At 36.8% G+C, this 21,854-nt stretch overlaps 1 protein-coding gene and 1 pseudogene across 3 annotated transcripts in view; both read left to right on the top strand.

Moving 5' to 3' along the window:
• WDR35 (WD repeat domain 35) overlaps positions 1–21,854 on the top strand; it is a 61,554-nt gene that overhangs the window by 19,315 nt on the left and 20,385 nt on the right. For all 3 annotated transcript variants that reach the window (XM_047854043.1, XM_047854044.1, XM_047854045.1), the window contains 5 exons: positions 3,589–3,649; positions 10,813–10,957; positions 15,017–15,086; positions 16,344–16,397; positions 21,033–21,142. In XM_047854043.1, the coding sequence (XP_047709999.1) occupies positions 3,589–3,649; positions 10,813–10,957; positions 15,017–15,086; positions 16,344–16,397; positions 21,033–21,142 (440 nt within the window). The remainder of the gene's footprint in view (positions 1–3,588; positions 3,650–10,812; positions 10,958–15,016; positions 15,087–16,343; positions 16,398–21,032; positions 21,143–21,854) is intronic.
• Positions 368–2,127, top strand: LOC125162713 (ATP synthase subunit e, mitochondrial-like; annotated as a pseudogene).

Consider the following 21,854-nt stretch of genomic DNA (forward strand, 5'->3'; position numbering starts at 1 on the left):
AGAAAATTAAAAAGGCATATAAAGAGTCCTGTCTGGAGAATCTGACCAGTTCAAGAGAAAAGACCTCTAAAAGTTCTCCTATGGGGAGTTCCCAAGGAAATATCCCTGCCTCGTCACCTTACTGTGAAGACCAGTCATGAGGCTCACCCATAAACCAATAGATTACAAGCAGCTTTCAGTGTCATACTCTGAAATAGAAGCAGATAGACAAGGATTGTCAGACGTTTGAGGAAAGCATCTCATTTAACAGACACACACAAAAATAAACACAAGGAGAAAAGAATGGGGAGGAAGCAGAGATTCGGCAGGGAGAAGAACAATTCAGAAGAGTCTTTCAAATTATTAGAGTTAAGGGATACTACATCCATAAAACAAGGAAGGGATACTATAGAAAAAGTTTTTGGAAATTACAAATATGATAATAGCAATGAAAAATTTGGCAGAAGAGTTAGAAGATAAAATCAAGGAAAACTCCTATAAAGTGGAGCAGAAAGACAAGGAAATGGAAAACAGGAGTGAATAGGTAAGAAAATCAGAGGACCAGCCCTGGAAGTTCAGTGAATAGGTAGGCAAAGAGGAGGGGAGTAATCCAAAGAGAGAAGAGACTATTCAAGAAAATTTCCCTTCGGTTTCGAGATTGAAAGTGTCTACCTCAGTGAATAAAAATATTTCCAAATCAAAACACATCATTGTGAAGTTTCAGAACACGGGATAAAAAGAAGATCCTATAAGCTTTCAGAAAGACTTCATTCGGTCAGGCATCATAATGGCATTCATCTTGTCAACAGCAATACTTTGGAGAATTGCTTTCAAAATTTTGAGGGAAAATGATTTCCCGTCTTGAATTCCATATCTGCAGCAGACTAATTAAAATGAAGGAAGGAGACTGATTGCACAGTGCTTCCAGCCTGAAGGTTATGGACGAGATTGTGCTGCTGGTGCAGGTCTGACCGCTCCTCGAGCTCGGCTGCTCCTCGGCCCTGCTCCTTGGTGTGGCCTACAGAACCAAGTGCTATAGGTACCTGAAACCTTGGGCAAAAGAGGAAAGGAGGATAGCAGCCGAGGATAAAAAGAAGCAGGTTGAGCGGAAATGGATGGAGAGAGAACCGGCAGGAGACCAAGACAACAGCATACTAAACAGCATACCTGCCTTTCTCTGGACTAGTGTGGATGAATAGAGCTTTCTGTGTTGTGTGGAAAAAAGATAAAATGAAGGTAGGACAAAGACATTTTTAGATGTATAAGGTCACCAAAAACTTACCTCCCAAGCTTTCTTAGTTACTTCAGAATATGGCCTACCAAAACGAGGAAAAGACCAAGAGGAAGAAACTGGATAACCTGACAGCAGTGGTGCATAGTGGTACCAGTTGACAGTGTGCGGCATGCCTAGGGAGTCATCAGATGACAGCAGATCACGTGGCTCCAGAGGAAACTCAAGATGAAATTAATAGAACGCTTAATGTGGTTGAACTCTTGAGAGAAGATGTACATAACTGGGAGGTAATTGGGTATAGAGAAACCAAGCAAAGAGAAAAAAGAAAGGCAGTTACCAACTACAGGGAAACCACAATGTGATTTAGAATAAATCGTGACATACTTACAGCTCAGCCGTGGATAGCGTTTACATAATCAAAATGATGCTTTTTAAATTAATTTTGTAATTAAATGGATATTATAATTAAAAAACTTTTAATTAAAGTATAATAACCATATTAACCCCTAAAATCCCGATCTAACAAAATTGTAAGTGGAAAGCCGGAATGGTGGAAGTGTACCCCTGTGTGATGGGAGGCTGGAAAGGGGACTGAAAGATAGTGGGAAGTGATAGTGAGAAGTCAGTAGATACTGCTCCAGATCGAAACAGAACAAAATAAGAAGTAGCATTATCAACGTGTTACTTAGGTTTGTGGAGGTAAATATCAAAAGGATGAATTAAAGGAGCTGAAAGTCATTACTCCAGGGAGCAGAAAATGGGAAGTTTTAGGGGAGGACTTCTTCTTACTCTTCAGTAAGAAGAGTTCTTAGGAACTCTTCCATTCTTTAAGCTATGAGCACGTAGATGATATGTGGATTAACAAATACAAGTTACTTATGGTATTTTGTGGCAGTAAATCAGCTTATTTTAAGTAGTGGAAAAGTAAATTATATTTTAGTATAATTTTTGTCATTTAGTTTGTTTTTTTAAAAATTAAATTGTTTTCTTTTTTAAATTAAATTTTTATTTTAATTCCAGCATTATTAACATACAGTGTTATGTTAGTTTCAGGTGTACAATATCGTGATTCAACACTTCCATACATTTCTCAGTGCTCATTCTGATGTGTATTCTTGATGTGTAATTCCTGTCACCTGTTTCCCCCATCCCCACTCCTTTTCCCTCTGGTAACCATCAGTTTGTTTTTTATAGTTAAGAGCCTGTTTCTTGGTTTGTATCTCTCTCTCTCTGCCTTTTTTTTTCTTTGCTTATTTGTTTTGTTTCTTAAATTCCACATATGAGTGAAATCATGGTATTTGTCTTTGTCCGACTTATTTCACTTAGCATCATACTCTCTAGCTCCATCCATGTTGTTGCAAATGGCACGTTTTAATTTTTTTATGACTGAATAGTGTATGTGTGTGTGTGTGTGTGTATAACACATCTTCTTTATCCATTCATCTATTGATGGATACTTGGGCTGCTTCCATAGCTTGGCTATTGTAAATAATGCTGCAGTAAATATAGGAGTGCATGTATCCCTTTGAATTAGTGTTTTTGTGTTTTTTGGGTAAATACTCAGTAATGTGATTCCTGGATCATAGTGTGGTTCTATTTTTAACTTTTTGAGAAACCTTCATACTGTTTTCCACAATGGCAGCATCAGTTTACATTCCCACCAACAGTGCACAAGGGTTCATTTAATTTACATTTATGAAATTAAAGAAGTTTTTCTTGAGAAGCTGAAAAAAGAAAGAGAAAGTCTGCATGTAAGTAGTACGTAGAGAATTGGTTTATTTGAAGTCGTTATTCCAATCGGGAGAATATCTAAGTAAAATAGTATTCTTAGCACAAGATATAGAAAAGGTGATTAACAATAGAAGAATGAAATTATCACTTTAGTATGGTGTAAAGTGTGCATTATGCTTGATTATTTTACTGAATATTAATTATTGATAATTAATTGTGTACATGTCATTTTTATATTGCTTCAAAGGAGGAGAACGAGATGGAAACATTTGGTGCAATGGTAACAAATTAGTTCTTATATAGCTGATTATAAGATAAAAATGAATTTTGAGGTTAGAGCTGATCAGGAATTTTAGAAGTGTAAATAATGAAACGTAGCCAGTGTACTTGTGTTTCTTAGGTGAACTCTTAAAAATGACAGTGTTCCATTATATTGAGAAATCAGCCTTGGTTTAATTTTAATTCGTATATCTTTATGTTTAATGCTGTAGATTATATTTGTCTGCTATTCTTTGCACTTAACAATTTTATCAGTTATTTCCCTGTTGTGATACTTTACAGAGATAAGCATGATATATTAAGCATTATTTCTTTCATTGTACAGAAGCAGGAATTCTGATACTCTTTGTTTTATTTGTTCACAGTTTGTGCTAGTTCTTTGTAATTCTATTGGCACACCTTTGGATCCCAAATATATTGATATTGGTAAGGAAATGTTAATGTCTATTCCCTCTTTAATCAAGTTTTATTTGTACAACTAATTTAAAAACCTAGCTATGGCATTATTAATTAAAATGGTCTTCTAAACAAGAATGACCATTTTTCCTGGTTTGCCAAGTCCAGCACCAGTTTATGCCAATTATCGTAGTCAAATTATCAATAATGCTCCACTTCACCGCATAAATATCCTGTTTAATACAATAAATTATAAGTTTACTCTAAAAGCCACAGTAATCTCATGACTATTATACTGCCATTATTTGCTTTCAATGGGAAATATACTTGTGTAGGAATTGGTATGCAATGTAATGATTAGCATGTAATAAATGGGATTATAGAAACAATTTTGCTGTTAAACCACTTTTATTATTAATAAGCTGCTTGCAAATACCTCTCTTCTATAAAAACACTTTAGCTGCTTGTAACAGTGCATTTTCTCTTTCCAGATTTTTCTAATGAAATCAATCTATTAATAGAGACAGCTTTCAAAAATTCCTGATTTTTTTTTGTTTGTTTTCAGAAGACATTTGTTACTTTAGAGTTACCATTCCCTCTATCCAACAATTATGAAAGTAACCATTAAAAAATTTCTCATCTAACTCTTAAGTTTTTTTGTTAAAAATCATTACCAAATATTTTGTGGCGATTTCACTTTAACTTCCAAAAGTAATGTGTTTTAAGTGTGGTAGTTTATTGGATATGGTATTAGAAAAATTATTAGACTTCAAAAATTGAAAACCCATTGAATTTTCTGAATCTGAGAGCTAGTCATTTTTTTTTTTTCAGATTTCATATTTAACCTTCATCAAATGTTAGTGTCTCCCTTCTAAATATATTTTGCTAAACTGTTTGGGTGATACAAGCAAATGTGAGAAATACTTAATGGGCTTTCAAGATTTTATGCTGTTTAGAGTTTTGGTAACTCAATTTTATATATTGACACTTCAACTTCATATCTTACGTTCGTTGTTATAGAGGTATGTTTATATTTGTACCTGCATATATATGTATGTATGTTAGTGTTCCTTGTTAAAAGGCTTAGCTTAAAATTATTACAGACTCTTATCACAGGAATATCTTGTATTGGAAACATAACAGTCTCTAAGGGATGAATTATGTCAGTCTTTAGATTATATGTTTTTTCTTTTGATATCAAAAGTTTTAACAGAATAATGATGGTAGGGTTAGCCTCAAAGTAATTTTAATCATAGGTAGTCTTTTTTTTTTTTTTCATAAAGCCAGATGTAAATCCTTCACCTTCATAAAATGGCAAATACTTGAGGGCATGATTATTTGTATTTTTGAGTCTTGAAACTTTTTTTTTTTTTTTGCAGTCTCGCTGGCTGAAATTTTAACAAACAGTTCTTTCATTGGTTTGCAGTAAACCGAGCCAAGGACTCAACATTTTTGTTTCATACATATCCTGTAAAATTCCTTTTTTAAGTTTGTATGCCAAATTTTTGTGAGGACTGGAGGGTAAAACGAGAAAAGTGTGTAACTGATGTTGCTCTGGAAAGTGTAATTTTTGTGCTGCTCTTCCTCCTGCCAATCTCTGTAGAAACTCTTTAAAAGAACTTTATGCATTATTATACAAGTTTAGTCTGTGGGGCTTTTGTACTATGCATGGAGGAATTGCGTGCCCTTTTCCGGTGCTCTTCCTTTGAGCTCTTAAAATACCTTTAAGAGGTATTTTAAAGGTGCGCTTCTGTTCAGAGTACTACTTTTTACTCCGCACTACAATTACTGATTTTCTTGTTTGCCTTCCCCACAAGATTTTGGACTCCTTAGAGATCTATGTCTTATTAATTTCTGTATTCCTCTAACACTGTGCCTGCCCTATAACAAATGCTTATTGAGCATATGGAAAGTACTTATTTCTATCATGAAAATGGAAAATGACACATTTATTTAGCAAAACTTCAGTGAGCTTCTGGTACTGTACTGGGTATCTGGAGTTATAAAAAATTGACTATGAAACTTCCTGTAGGATATCTAAACAAATAATGAAATGTAGTTAATCCGTTCGACACTGGTGTACTGTTCCCCCGCTGTGTGCTAGGTTGGTATCGTGCTAGGTGTTGGATAAGTGGATATTAGTGAGTAAGGACATCAGATGTATCTTTGCTACTTAGAGATGGTTTCATTTGAGCTGAATTTTGAAGGATAAGTGTTTATTCAGGTGACATTTTAAGGAGAGAAAGAAAGCAGCATTTGCAGAGAAACGAAGGCATGGAAAGTGCCTGGAAAGTACCAGGTGCCTGTGCTTTAGCCATTTTGGTGGGAGCTGGTAGGTGGCTTTCTAATGATGGTCTCTACCACATGCCTGGAGTCATGCATAGATTCTAGAGAAAGGCAGTTTGATGAAAACATGTCAGTGCAATTTCAGTTTACCAGATTTTTTAAGAGGCTGAGAAATTAGTAAGTAGGAAAGTAAGGGAACATTACAGATGTAGACATTTATTTCAGGCCTCAGCATTAAAATATTACAAGCAAGTTTTACTTATATATGAATTCCTAAGTTGTTTTAGGTTATTTTATATCCTTTGCCTGCCTAATGACTTCTACCTATAAGTGTTAACAAAGTTCAACTAATGGAAGCGTAATTATTTCCTTAAAAATTTTTGTTTCCAATAATCATTCTAAATATTTGAAATTTTTCTTTCCAAATAATGAGTAGTTGAGAGGAACATGGAATGCTTTTATCCTGGTTGTGTTCTTTTTCTAAAACATTCTGTCTGTTAAAATTTGGATTCCTAACTTATTCCTGGGGGCTTAGTTCTAGGAAACTAAGAACTAATCCACCAGGATGGGATGGATCTTTTAATGAAAATCTAGCATAGTTTTTGTAGGTAGGATTATCTACACATATGAATTTGCTGAATTTACTCCCATACTGATCCAAAGAATGTATGTTTTAGATATATTTGTATTTGTATTTTTTTTTTGTATTGACTGATGGGTTTATATGTGACTTTATTATAAAAACCTATATAGGTAATAAAAATAAAAACAATACTAGTATCCACATCTAATACTATTATTAACCCTTAATTGGAAGCAATATGCCATCGTGGTTAAGAGCACAGATTATGGAGCCAGATTAATTGGGCTTTTGTCTCACCTCCGGTTTTCTAGCCATGCACCTCAGCAAGTTATTTAACCCCTCCCTCTTTCAGTTTCTTCATCTGCCCAGTGGGATAATAATGCTTATCTCATAGAATAGTTGTGAGTGTGAGTGAGAATATATACTATGTAATATTTTCATTATATATTAACACAATTATATATTATATAAACCAAATAATTATAGTTAATGTGTTTATAGTATATGGTATATGTACCTGATATATATATTTATTAACTTAAATATATAATTAATATATATAATATATGTAATGTAATATATATATTTAAGTTAATAAATATTGGCTTTGACATTATTATTAAGTGTTTATTCTATTCCAGAGATTTTGCCATGCTTTGTTATCTCTTTTAATCTTTAAAGCAGCTGTCTAAGATATTATCATTTCCAACTGCAGTAAGTAAACTGAGGTTCAGAGAGAATAAGTGATTTATCTAAGGCCACAGAGTTAAGCAAGTACCTGTAGTTTGAATCCAAAAGTCTGACTCTTTCCATGAACCACTAACATTTTAATTTAACCAGGCTAATGATAAGGTATTGTGATTATTTAGGATGTATCAGAGAGGAACATGAGTATAATTTATAGTTGTATGTAAATGTTGGTTAGAGGAATGCTTTTATATATGCTTAGAAAAAATTGTATTTTATTAGAAAATATTTTTTTTAATGTTTATTTTTGAGAGAGAGAGAGAGAGAGAGATTGAGAGAGAGAGAGGGAGAGAGGCAGACAGGTAGAGAGACAGGGAGACAGAGGATCCTAAGCAGGCTCCGTGCTGACAGCAGAGAGAGCCCAATGTGGGGCTCGAGCTCATGGAACCACGAGATCATGACCTAAGCCAAAGTCAGACACTAAACCCACTGAGCCACACAGGTGCCCCATATTAGAAAATAGTTTAAAGTTGTGAACTTATTTCAAATCCCACTAAAGGCATTATACTCATCAGCATTAGAGTGTCTGTGGTAGAATTTACTAAACATTTAGCAAATGTCTTATGATTTAGTGAGAGTGGGGTCAGAGAAAGCTGAGCAAAGCCTGGGCCTGGCATGCTCATTCTTCTCACTCAGCGCTCCCCAGGCCCTTGCTACTTTTCCAGGATCGCCTTTCGACCACTTGTTCCCTATAGGAAAGGCTTCTGGCTCCCTCTAGAGTTCAACAATAGTACGTGTTTCATATAGAAAAACCTTGACAATTGTAATGAAAAATGTTTTTAGCATGATTCAACTATACTGAATTACTTTGTATATAAAAATTCTTGAATTTGAGGGGCACCTGGGTGGCTCAGTTGGTTAAGCGGCCGACTTCGGCTCAGGTCATGATCTCGCGGTCCGTGAGTTCGAGCCCCGCGTCGGGCTCTGTGCTGACAGCTCAGAGCCTGGAGCCTGTTTTAGATTCTGTGTCCCCCTCTCTCTGACCCTCCCCTGTTCATGCTCTGTCTCTCCCTGTCTCAAAAATAAATAAAAAACGTTAAAAAAAAATTCCTGAATTTGAATCACAAAGTTGGTAATCTACTCAGTTACTCTTTTATCATTAGCCTGGTTTCTGATTCTTTGTCCATTTTTTCAGTCTTTTAATGCCTTAAATGTTTACTTGGACCATGGCCAGTACTCTATAAATGGTAGCTGCTGTTAACACCATTCCTTTATTCTGGCCATATGAATAATTATTTAGCTTAATATTTAATAAAACACAAGTTTTATACTATTCTAATTATTCATGAGTTTAGAAAATGGGTACTAAAATGATCTTTTATGATGGAGTTTTGTTTTGTTTTTACATTGTGTGAATGTGTTTGCTTAGTTTTATGGTATTTAGTTTGTGTTTTGTGACCTTGGACAAGTTATTTTACTTCTTCCTCTACTTTTTAATCTTTAAGCTGATTTTATAAGGCTATGTCAAAGGGTACGCAGGTCCTACAAAGGGTAGGAGCTTAAATGTTCTCTAAGAAAAGGAATAGATGAACAAAGTTATATGGTTAGGAGAATATTTTCCTAAATTAGGAAGGAACTTTGGAGAATTTTCTTTTCTTTTTTTTAAACAGACAAAAATTAATTTTAATGATACAGCTGACTCTTGAACAACACAGGTTTGAACTGTGTGGGTCCACTTGTACACAGATTTTACCATACAGTACTCTAAATCTAGCTTCTCTTCCTCATGATTTTATTTTTTTTTAATATCTAATAGTTCTTTTTTTTAAATCAAATTTATTTATTTAAATTCAAGGTAGTTAACATACAGGGTAGTATTGGTTTCAGGCGTAGAACCCAGTGATTCGTCACTTACATGTAATGCTCCATACGCATCCCAACAAGTGCCCTCCTTAATGGCCATCACCCATTTAGCCCATCCCTGCACCCACCTCCCCTCCAGCAACCCTCAGTTTGATCTCTGTATTTAAGAGTCTCTTATGGTTTGCTTCCCTCTCTGTTTTTAATCTTATTTTTCCTTCCCTTCCTCTATGTTCGTCTGTTTTGTTTCTTAAATTCTATATATGAGTGAAATCATAGGATATTTGTCTTTTTCTGACTAACGTATTTCATGTAGCATAATACACTCCAGTTCCATTCATTTTGTTGCAAATGGCAAGATTTCATTCTTTTTGATCGCTAGGTAGTATTCCGTTGTGTATATAATTTGGCTATTGCGATAGTGTTGCTATAAACACTGGGGTGCGTGTACCCCTTCAAATCAGCCTTTTTGTATACTTTGGATAAATACCTAGTAGTGTAATTCTATTTTTAATTTTTTAAGGAGCCTCCACATTGTTTTCCAGAGTGGCTGAACCAGTTTGCATTCCCACCAGCAGTGTATCTGTTGTTTCCTGAGTTGTTAATTTTAGCCATTCTGACAGGTGTGAGGTGGTATCTCACTGTGGTTTTGATTTGTATTTTCCTGATGATGAGTGATGAGCGTTTTTTCCTGTGTTTGTTAGCCATCTAGAATTTTCTTTTATAACTTAATGAGGAATTATAAGATGTGAGATCAGAGGGAAGGATAAAGGCCCAAACCAAGCAGTAATAATAATGGGGATGGGAGGAGGTAGTGGGATTGGATTTATCTCTTCATCAGTTAATTGGACATCTGGGCTATTTCAACTTTTTGGCTATTATGAACAATGCTGTTCTGAACATTTGTGTGTGAGCTTCTGTGTGGACATTTTTTTTCATTTCTCTTGGGTATATACCTAGGAGTGGAGTTGGTGGGGCCTGTGGTAACTCTATATTTAGCAAATGGAGAAACTGCCAAACTATTTTTCAAAGTGGATGCACTACTATTTCCCTACCATTTCTCTACGTCCTTGGCAATACTTGTTATTGGCTGACTTTTTGATTGTAGCCATTATAGTGGGTTTGAAGTGGTATGTCATTGTGGTTTTGATTTGCATTTGCTTGATGGCTAATGATATTGGACATCTTTTTCCTTTGCTTAGTGACTGTATATCTTCATTGGAAAAATGTCTATTCAGATCCTTTGACCATTTTTTAATTGGGTTTTTTGTCTTTTTTATTATTGAGTTGTAAGAGATCTTTATATATTCTAGAAATAATTCCTTATCACATATACGATTTACAAACATTTTCTTCCATTCTGTGGGTTGTCTTTTCACTTTTTTGATGGTGTCCTTTGAAGCAAAAATGTTTTAAATTTGATGAAGTCCAGTTTATCTACTTTTTCTTTTGTTGCTGGTGCTTTTGGTGTCATATCTAAGAAACTCTTGCCTAATCCAAGGTCACAAAGATTTATTTCTAAGGTTCACCCCCCGCCCCCCTAAGATTTCTACAGTAATTTTAGCTCTTACATTTAGGTCTTTGATCCATTTTCATGTAATATTTTTGTATGGTCCTACAAGCTTTTGATTATGTTTTTTGATTTTAGAGACTGCATGTTGGGTATATTGTCTGAAATGAGGAGTTGAATACAGTGGTCACTGAATTCCTTTGCAGCACAAACATTCTGTGATTCTGTGTAACTGTAACCTAATTGTTTTAATGCTCTTTTAAATAGTACCATTATTTGTTGCAATGACCAAAACCCATGTGATAGCAGCTTCAAAAGAAGCATTTTATACCTGGCAATATCGTGTGGCAAAGAAGCTCACAGCATTGGAAATTAATCAGATCACGCGGTCTCGGAAAGAAGGGAGAGAAAGGTATATCTTTTGATACATAGTTTTTAGTAGCTCAGCCGTATCACATTTAAACCAGACATAGTTAATTCTAAATTGTCATGCTTGAGAACTGTAAATTGTTTTGATTACTAGAAATAATACTTTCCAATTCAAAATCTTTCAAAATCTTTCAAATTATTTGTTTAAATTGATCAAAATAAATAAGAAGGGGTGTGGTATAATAAAAGAAAGCCCTTAGAGATTAAAACTGGACGTCTGTGGGTTTTTTTTTTTTATAAAATTTTTTTTTAACGTTTTATTTATTTTTGAGACAGAGAGAGACAGAGTATGAATGGGAAGAGTCAGAGAGAGAGGGAGACACAGAATCTGAAACAGGCTTCAGGCTCTGAGCTGTCAGCACAGAGCCCAACGCGGTGCTCGAACTCACAGACTGCGAGATCGTGACCTGAGCCGAAGTCGGCCTCCCAACTGACTGAGCCACCCAGCCGCCCCAGAAGTCTGTGTTTTTATAAGGAAATAGCTATTCTCTCACACCTACTCTCACCATGTTAGGGTTATTATGCTATACTTGAAATACGATTATTCAACTGAATGTCTGACCAAAGCTTCATTCTTATGGGTTAGTGGCACAGGTTGTTCTGGGAGAGTGGGGGTGATCCTAGTATCAGCCACCATAGGATAGGCAGGTTCTTAGACACAGATAAGGAGGAGGTCTTCAGGTAGGGTGAACTGGTTACTTGGGCTTCTTTTTCTTGCCCTGGATTCCAGGGAGTTGGGTTAAATGATAGAGAGGGCTCTACTACATAGAGAAGTTAGGATTAGGATGGGGGGATTCCTGTGATAAGTTTCAAGGTGTAGATGTGTTTACTGAGTTTTTGTAAGTTATATTATCTCTGTTGCTGATATTCTGTATTTTACCCACTTGTTGTTACCCTAAGCCTGCCTTTATGTATGTATGTATGTATGTATGTATGTATGTATGTATTTTAAAGTTTATTTATTTTGAGAGAGATAGTGCGAGCAGGGGAGAGGCAGAGAAGGAGAGGGAGAGAGAGAGAATCCCAAGCAGGCTATGCACTGCCAACACAGAGCCCTACACAAGCTGGAACCATGACCCTTGAGATCACAACCTGAGCCAAAATCAGAGGCTTAACTGACTGAGCCACCCAGATGCCCCACCCTAAACCTTTAAATAAAGCATTTTGTTGAGTGCTTTAACCTAATAATTCTTAATCAGGGCTTAGACCTCTGTTGGGAGTGGGCACTGGAGGTTATGTCAGAAACCCTGGGTTGCTTTTTCAGATCATCTTCCCTCACACATGCTTGCTGTCTTAATGCAATCTTCCCTTGCCTTTAAGATTCACTCAGGTACTAAGATAGGAGAAATGTCCCTAGTAAAAATATTCTGGATGCATGAATTCATGTGGAAGCAAAACAAACAAACAAAAAAATTGAAAAATACTCTATCTTCTCAGTAGTTCTGAAAGTTTAGATAGGAAGAATCTTTGGCCTTTTTCAGGACAGCATGTGGCAGTGGTAGCAATAATAAGCAAGAGAACTGCCATCTGCAGGGAGAAGGCAGATCTAAGGACAAAGTTGGGACAGAAAAGTCTAGCCTCTCCATAGAGTGAGTGTCCTGGGAGCCAGCTGAAGATATTCTGGCTTTAAGATGGCAGCATTTCCTTGTATTTCTATGTGGGATATGACTGGGCAGGTTCTCTCTGGACCTCACTTTCCTCATCTGTAAAATATCTTTGATGATAGTGATAACAGCCAACACTGAATACTTCTTACCTGCCAGATACTCCAGTAAGCCTAGTGAGTACTCTCATTAATCCTGTTTCACAGAGAAGAGACTAGACACGTGAGCTTAAATTATTTGCCAAAGGTCACTAGCTGATAAGTAGAGATGGGACATAAAGCCAGGTTGATCTGGCTCTGAAGCACTTCACTCAGATTGGCCTTTCTTGTAGTACCGTGCTTGTTTTAAGAGGGGGAAGGGGGTCACGTGATCTCTTGAGAGCCCTCCTAACCGTTGACTTTTATTTTGTGATAACTAGTAGAAATAGTGGCTGGATATACTTAATAGAAATGTTGGGGTGCCTGGGTGGCGCAGTCGGTTAAGCGTCCGACTTCAGCCAGGTCACGATCTCGCGGTCCCTGAGTTCGAGCCCCGCGTCAGGCTCTGGGCTGATGGCTCGGAGCCTGGAGACTGTTTCCGATTCTGTGTCTCCCTCTCTCTCTGCCCCTCCCCCGTTCGTGCTCTCTCTCTGTCCCAAAAATAAAAAAAATTAAAAAAAAAAGAAATGTAGTAAAATACAGAAACACGGCACCTCTAAATTATTTCTTTTTAAAATATATTTTCTTTCTGTCTTTAATACATTTCTGTTAAATTTAACATTTAATCTCCTTATTGATCAAAGTACAATTATGATTTCAGTTTAACAATGATAAAATCTCATGATATTTTCGAGATAGAAAATGGCTTGATTTTCTTATGATTATATTACATTTATGATTTCTTGATGATCAGGCTTTGTGCATATGTACTTTACAAACATCATTTTATTTATGCCTCTTAAAAAAAACCCTGCAAAAGGTTGCCCTTATTTCCACATAGAGAAATTGAGGATCAGAGAAGTTAAGTGACTTGCCCAGGGCCTCATAGGTACTCTATGTTGTATCTTCCCTGTTCACCTCCACTTGTTTTAATGATTTTCCAGCAGACATAGAGCACCTGGCAGTATATGGCACTGTGCTAGGCACTAGAGATACAGCCTTTGGTTCCGGGAAACCCACCAACTAGAGAGAGAGGTAAACTAGTGGAGATACTATGGTGTGAATAGTATTATAATGAAGGTATCAGAGAGATGGGCAGAGTCCAAAAGTAGTCATCATCATCACACAGGGAACATAGGGAACAATTCTTTAGTTCAGAACAAAAATTCCATTAATTAGAGCTTCCCAAATACATTTAGGCTTTACCTTTATGTATTTTTTAAAATTTTTATTAATTTTTTTAATGTTTTATTTTATTTTTTGAGAGATGGAGAGAGAGAGCACGAGCAGGGGAGGGGCAGACAGAGAGGGAGACCTATAATCCGAAGCAGACTCCAAGCTCTGAGCTGTTAGCACAGAGCCCAATGGGGGCTTGAACCCACGAATGCGAGATCATGACCTGAGCCTAAGTTGGACACTCAGCCAGCTAAGCCACCCTGGCAGCCCTAAATTTTTTTTAACATTTATTTATTTTTGAGAGACAGAGACAGAGCAAGCAGGGGAAGGGCAGAGAGACAGAGACAGAATCCGAAGCAGGCTCCAGGCTTTGTGCTGATAGCTCAGAGCCTGATGCGGGGCTTGAATCCACGGCATTGTGAGGTCATGACCTGAGCTGAAGTCAGACACTTAACTGACTGAACCACCCAGACGCCCCTAGGCTTCACCTTTATTGAGCACATTATTAGACAGGAAATTACGGAGAAACAACAGAGAAACTTACTTAGTGTATCAGAAGTTATTCCTGACATTCATTTGGAGAATAAGGTAAAATAGCTGTTGGGTCTTAATGAAATTCATTGAAAATATGTGATTCAATGTTCAAATATATTTTCGACCTAGCTTTCAGGAACATATTACTTGCATAACTAGGAAACACCTGGTAGGTAGTTTCTACCTTATTATGATTGAGTTGTGTCAAGAACTCTTTTTAAAAAAAAATTTTTTTTAATGTTTTTATTTATTTTTGAAGGAGAGAGAGACAGAGCATGAGACGGGGAGGAGCAGAGAGAGAAGGAGACATAGAATTTGAAGACTGGAGCAGGCTCTAAACTGTCAGCACAGAGCCCTGTGCGGGGCTCGAACTCACGAACTGTGAGATCATGACCTGAGCCGAAGTCAGACGCTTAACTGACTGAGTCACCCAGGCGCCCCAAGTTGTGTCAAGAACTCTTTAAAATAATCAGGACATTTATGTTACATAACAGTATTCATTGGTGACATTCAACCTAATTATTCTAGAGATTATGAAACGGTATAACCTGTACTTAGACTATCTTTGAAATTCTGACTTTTTTTTTCCAGAATTTATCATGTGGATGATACTCCTTCTGGATCAGTGGATGGGGTGCTTGACTATAGTAAAGCCATTCAAGTAAGTGATCTTATTGCCAGCAAATGTTAATATCTGTAGATTTGGAAGTACTGTAATTTTAGTTTAAGATTTGAAAAAGAATTTGTTTTTAGTGAATAGCATCATATTCTGGTAATTCTTAAAAAAAATTTCTGTTCTGAAAACCTTTTTCTAGGTGTGCTGTGATTTTTCCTTCTTTGGATTTTTAAAAACATTTTTGTTTTTTTTCTTATTCTTTTTTAAAATTTTAGAGAGAGAGAGCGTGAGAGGGGGAGAGGGGCAGAGGGAGAGAGAGAATCTTAAGCAGGCTCCACGCTGAGTGTGGAGCTCCAATCCATGATGCTGGGCTCAATCCCATAACCACGAGATCATGACCTGAGCTAAAATCAAGAGTCGGACACTCAACTGACTTGAGCCACCAGAGGCCCCTAAAAACATTTTTGAAATAATTATAGGCTCATGGGAGGTTGTACAGATAGCTTAGAACCTTTTTACCCCACTTCCCAATGGTGACATCTTCTATAACTGTAGTATAATATCAAAAGCAGGAAATTGACATTGATAATGACACCATTAACTGGACTCCCACCGGATTCCTTACTCAGTTTTCACTAGTTTATGCATGTACATGTGTGCGTGTGGTTTTATGGAATCTTACCATCATGAAAGAACTTGCCTCATGCTGTTTCTTCATTTTCACACTTGTTCTCCACCCCATCCCTGCTCCACTGGCAACCACTCATCTGTTTCCATTTCTGGTTTTGTCACTCTGAGAATTCTTTAAATGAATGGAATCATGTGGCATGTAACCTTTTGAGATTGGCTTTTTCTCACTAAGCATAAGCTCTTGAGACTCGTCCAGCTTGTTGCTGTGCCATGCTGTTTCCCCTTCCTCATTCTGGCACGGTCTGGCCCTTCTGTCATCTGTTCATCTTTTATGACTGAGCTCAGGTTTCCATCTCCCTGCGTACTTCTGTGTAAATGAGATGTTCCTTCCTCTTGCTCTCCTAGATCCTGAGCGTACCGCTACTTTTATTAATTAGGTGTTCAGCTCGCTTTCTTCCCCAGTAGGCTTTTGAGTAATCCCTGAGGGGAAAGATTTTATTTGAGTGTCTTCAGTGCTTAGTTCAGCATCTTGCACATAGTAGGTGCTCAGTAAGTGAATGTTTAAGTTAATAAATATATTGAAGTATTCTTCTTAGTGAATTGCATACCACCTTATACCAGATTAGTCACTCAATAAATATTTGTTAAAGAATAATAATTGATTTATTTTAGGGCACCCGGGATCCAATTTGTGCCATAACTGCATCTGATAAGACACTGATCGTGGTAAGTTCTTAAAAAACTGATTTTATGAATAATAATTGTTTAAATTATAAAAATAGAGTAAAGTAATATGTTTTGGATTTGAATATCATCTTGTGGGCACCAAGTTTTCTAAGCCCAAAGTAGTAAATAAGAAATTTTTAAAGACTGCCTCACAAATTGTTAATTATTTGCAAAAATAACTATTAATAAATGCAGTAGAATAGTGGCCAACTGGGGAGAGTTTGACACCGGCTTGCATGAGCCACACAAGGGTTGGCAGGTGTCGAGTGGATTGGATAGCGGTAGTAGGTCTTAGAAAGCTTCCTTCTGTATGTGGCCCACTATTTGGTGTTGGAGAAAGTGTTTTGGCTCAGCTATTTTCATAAGACTTAAAATGAAGAGGTGGTGTGTTTGCTAACCAGTAAAAAAAAAAAAAAAAAGTCTAGGGCAAATTTTTGCTGAATTTTTCAAATAAAATGAATGTAATGGTGGCTTTTCTTGAGCTCTGGCATTTGAAAATACTAATTTTAGAACTAAATGTTTACTTTAATATAATGGTGGTGGAGTCATTGAATTTCAGTTGTGTAAACATAGCCTTAGTGGTGTATGTTTACAGTTCTAGTTATGTTCTTTAGCCATTAGATAATTTTTGGGGGGACAAAATCTTAAGAATGTATTATTGTTTTTCCTCATCAAGTGAATTTGGTGTATTTTTGAAGCAGTTTGTCTTACGGAGCCTCTTTTTTCTTTTTAGAGTCTTTGCTCAATGGCAGGGGTTTTTGGTTATGCTAGTGGTGTTTCTGACATTAGCAAAAATAAAATAACATGCAACTCATATCAATCACGAAAATTGACATAATTCCCAAATGACAGTCTACCTATAACATACACACTTGAATGGTTTTAATACCAGCCAGAAAGTTTAATGGAGAAAATATCTTCTGCATTTAAAATTTCACTGTTGAAATGTAAAAGGTTTTAGAATCATTACTTTTTCAAACCTTTAAAGCCAAAGGGCCCCCTTTTTCAAAAACAAAATCTTTTTTCCTACCCCAATATGGTAAATCTTCCAAAACCCATACCTCCCTTTTATACACTAAACAATATTCTCCCCCTCCTCCTTCCACCCTTTCTGATAGGCCCTTCTTGAGAATCACGCTGCAAAAGCGGTGCTCCACTGATTAAAAAGGGGAGAGGGAAAGATGGCCTGAGCCGAGCCTTCCGCTTTGTCCCATTGCCATGGCCAGAGGAACAGAAGGGTTTGGAAACCAGAGTTCGCTCTTGTCTGTTATACCAACTATTGATCTGTCAGCATTAAGTTTGCACAGAGTTACACTGAAACTTCTATTCTTTTATTTTTTATTTTTATTGTTTTTGAGTATTCTTTTTTTTAATTTAATTTTTTATTTTTTTTTAATTTTTTTTTTTTAACATTTATTTATTTTTTTTTTATTAAAAATTTTTTTTTTTCAACGTTTATTTATTTTTGGGACAGAGAGAGACAGAGCATGAACGGGGGATGGGCAGAGAGAGAGGGAGACACAGAATCAGAAACAGGCTCCAGGCTCTGAGCCATCAGCCCAGAGCCCGACGCGGGGCTCGAACTCACGGACCGCAAGATCGTGACCTGGCTGAAGTCGGACGCTTAACCGACTGCGCCACCCAGGCGCCCCAACATTTATTTATTTTTGAGACAGAGAGAGACAGAGCATGAACGGGGGAGGGTCAGAGAGAGAGAGGGAGACACAGAATCTGAAACAGGCTCCAGGCTCTGAGCTGTCAGCACAGAGCCTGATGCGGGGCTCGAACTCACGGACCGTGAGATCATGACCTGAGCTGAAGTCGGCCGCTTAACCGACTGAGCCACCCAGGTGCCCCTTATTTTTAATTTTTTAAAAATTTACATCCAAATTAGTTAGCATATAGTGCAACAATGATTTCAGGAGTAGATTCTTTAGTGCCCCTTACCCATTTAGCCCATAGCCCCTCCCCCAACCCCTCCAGTAACCCTCAGTTTATTTTCCATATTTATGAGTCTCTTCTGTTTTGTCCCCCTCCCTGTTTTTATATTATTTTTGTTTCCCTTCCCTTAGGTTCATCTGTTTTGTCTCTTAAAGTCCTCATATGAGTGAAGTCATATGATTTTTGTCTTTCTCTGACTGACTAATTTCACTTAGCCTAATACCCTCCAGTTCCATCCACATAGTTGCAAATGGCAAGATTTCATTCTTTTTGATTGCCAAGTAATACTCCATTGTATATATATACCACATCTTCTTTATCCATTCATCCATCGATGGGCTCTTTCCATAATTTGGCTATTGTTGATAGTGCTGCTATAAACATGGGGGTGCATGTGTCCCTTTGAAACAGCACACCTGTATCCCTTGGATAAATGCCTGGTAGTGCAATTGCTGGGTCATAGGGTAGTTCTATTTTTAGTTTTTTTGAGGAACCTCCATACTGTTTTCCAGAGTGGCTGCACCAGCTTGCATTCCCGACTGTTTTATTTTTAAACATATTTTTTGGAATCTTTAATCAGCTTTTAATGTAATATTTTATGTCTTGAGACTTCCTTACATATTCTAGAGAGATACCCACTTTGTTAGGTACATGATTTGCAAATATTCTTCCAATTTTTACTTTGTCTTTTTTCTTCTCCTAACAAGGTCATTCACAGAGAAAAAATTTTGATTTTTGTGAATTCCGGCGTATCAGTTTTCTCTTTTAAGGATCATGCTTTTGGTGTGTCAGTTCTAAGCTTCTGCCTAGCCTCATTTATATTCTTTTTAAAAAATTTTTTATTTAGGGGAACCTGGGTGGCTTAGTCTGTTGAGTGTCTGACTTCGGCTCAGGTCATGATCTCACTGTTCATGGGTTCGAGCTTCGCGTTGGGCTCTGTGCTGACAGCTCGGAACCTGGAGCCTGCTTCAGATTCTGTATCTCCTTGTCCCTCTGCCCTCCCCCACTCATACTCTGTCTCTCTTTCAAAAATAAATATCAAAAAAAATTTTTTTTAATTTATTTAAATCCAGGTCAGTTAACATAATTGTAATAGTGGTTTTGGAAGTAGAACCCAGTGATTCATCACTTACATGTAACACCCAGTGCTCATTCCAACAAGTGTCCTCTTTAATGGCCATCACCCACTGAGCCTACCTCCCACCAACGTCCTCCATCAACCCTGTTTGTTCTTTGTATTTAAGAGTCTCTTACGGTTTTCCTCCCTCTCTGTTTTTATCTTATTTTCCTTCCCTACCCTTATGTATATCTGTTGTGTTTCTTGAATTCCACATATGAATCAAATCATGCAATGTCTTTCTCTCACTGACTTATTTCGCTTAGCTTTATACATTCTAGTTACCTCCACATTGTTGCAAATGGCAAGATTTTAGTCTTTCTGATCACCAGGTAATATTCCATTGTATATATATACACCACATCTTTTTTTTTTTTTTTCTCCACTATTCATAGAACAGTTTATTGACCTACCTCATCTGGCAGGCCGTGGGCCCCTTCTGACCAGGAGAAGTGTCAGTCTTATAACACATCTACTTTATCCATTCATCAGTAGATGGACATTTGGGCTCTTTCCATAATTAGCTATTGTTGATAGCGCTGCTATAAACATTGGGGTGCATGTGCCCCTTAAAATCAGTCTTTTTGTATCCTTTGGATAAATACCTAGTAGTACAACTGCTGGGTTGTAGGGTAGCTTTATTTTTAATCTTTAAAAAATTTTTGAGGAACCTCCATACTGTTTTCCAGAGTGGCTGCACCAGTTTGCATTCCCACCAGCAGCACAAAAGAGTTCCCCTTTCTCTGCAGCCTCACCACATCTGTTTTTTCCTGAGTTAATTTTAGCCATTCTAGACATTTAAACTAATACTCATTGTATCACTGCTTCTGATCATCTCCATTTGCCACTAACTAGTATCAGGTAGATGGCTATAGGATAAAAACGTGGACTTTCAGAAACCACTGTTTCATATGGTGATCTTATATTGATTTTTCATTCATGGTGAAATTTAATGCAATAAGTGCTTTATATTTTAGCTTTTATTTCTTTTTTTTTTTTTTAATTTTTTTTTTTTCAACGTTTATTTATTTTTGGGACAGAGAGAGACAGAGCATGAATGAGGGAGGGGCAGAGAGAGAGGGAGTCACAGAATCGGAAACAGGCTCCAGGCTCTGAGCCATCAGCCCAGAGCCCGACGCGGGGCTCGAACTCCCGGACCGCGAGATCCTGACCTGGCTGAAGTCAGACGCTTAACCGACTGCGCCACCCAGGCGCCCCTATATTTTAGCTTTTAATGTACCTTAAATATTAACCTAGACAACAACTATAAGTCACCTTTGTTATTTCTTCCTTGTGGTATAAGGAGTTATGTATTACTGAACAGCTAAGTTTCTGACTTCTTTCTTGAATGCTGCATGAAAAAAAATTACATCACCTTCAACCACTTTTAAAGGGGTTTAATTAAATTAGGAGATAAATATGTACTCGGTAACGTGATTTAGTATCAGAATTGGGAATTAGTTATGACACATTCACTTTGGTTTGGAAACAAATGTATGAACATATAGAGAGACCTGTAGTTGTAATTTAATGTTATTTTGTAAATATGCTTTAGTAATCAAAAGTAATTTCCACAGGGTCGTGAATCTGGCACCATTCAGAGATACAGTCTTCCTAATGTTGGTTTGATTCAAAAGTATTCCCTTAACTGTCGAGCCTACCAGTTATCCTTGAATTGCAATTCTAGGTAAGTCTGAAAATTCTCTTCATATAGATGCTGGGTTTAGAAGTTATCAATTTGGATTGTTGGATTTATGTAATAAATACAAAGATGTGTATTTGTTTTAAACTTGTCTTATGGTTCAGTGTGGTTTTACTGTACTATGTTTATATTTAAATGTTTATTTATTATACGGTATTTAGATGTTTTCTCTAATTGGCAAAATATAGAAATTCAAATGTAATACTTTAAATTGTTTGCATGCCAGTTGCTTTAATTCCTTTGGATACTTTTTCCTCACAAGGAAGCAAAATAGAGAGTAGTCTATGTCTTCTATCAAATTTAAGAAATTTTTAAAACCAGTTGTTTTTTTAAAGCCATTTCTTTTTTCTTTTTCTTTTTTTATTAATTTTTTAAAAATGTTTACTTACTTTTGAGAGAGAGAGACAGACAGAGAATGAGCAGGGGAGGGTCAGAGAGAGAGGGAGACACAGAATTTGAAGCAGGCTCCAGGCTCTGAGCTGTCAGCACAGAGCCCGATGTGGGACTTACGAACCATGAGATCATGACCTGAGCCGAAGTCGGACGCTTAACCGACTGAGCCACCCAGGTGCCCCTTAAAGTCATTTCTGCCTTCTTCCCAGATTTGGATGAACTGATTTTGCACAAGAAGGGTAATAGGTAATTATATTCGTGATTGCTGATTGTCATTTTACCATCTTGTTTCCTTTCTCCAATT

The sequence above is a fragment of the Prionailurus viverrinus genome, chromosome A3 (assembly GCF_022837055.1).
Source record: "Prionailurus viverrinus isolate Anna chromosome A3, UM_Priviv_1.0, whole genome shotgun sequence".
Taxonomy (NCBI): domain Eukaryota; kingdom Metazoa; phylum Chordata; class Mammalia; order Carnivora; family Felidae; genus Prionailurus; species Prionailurus viverrinus.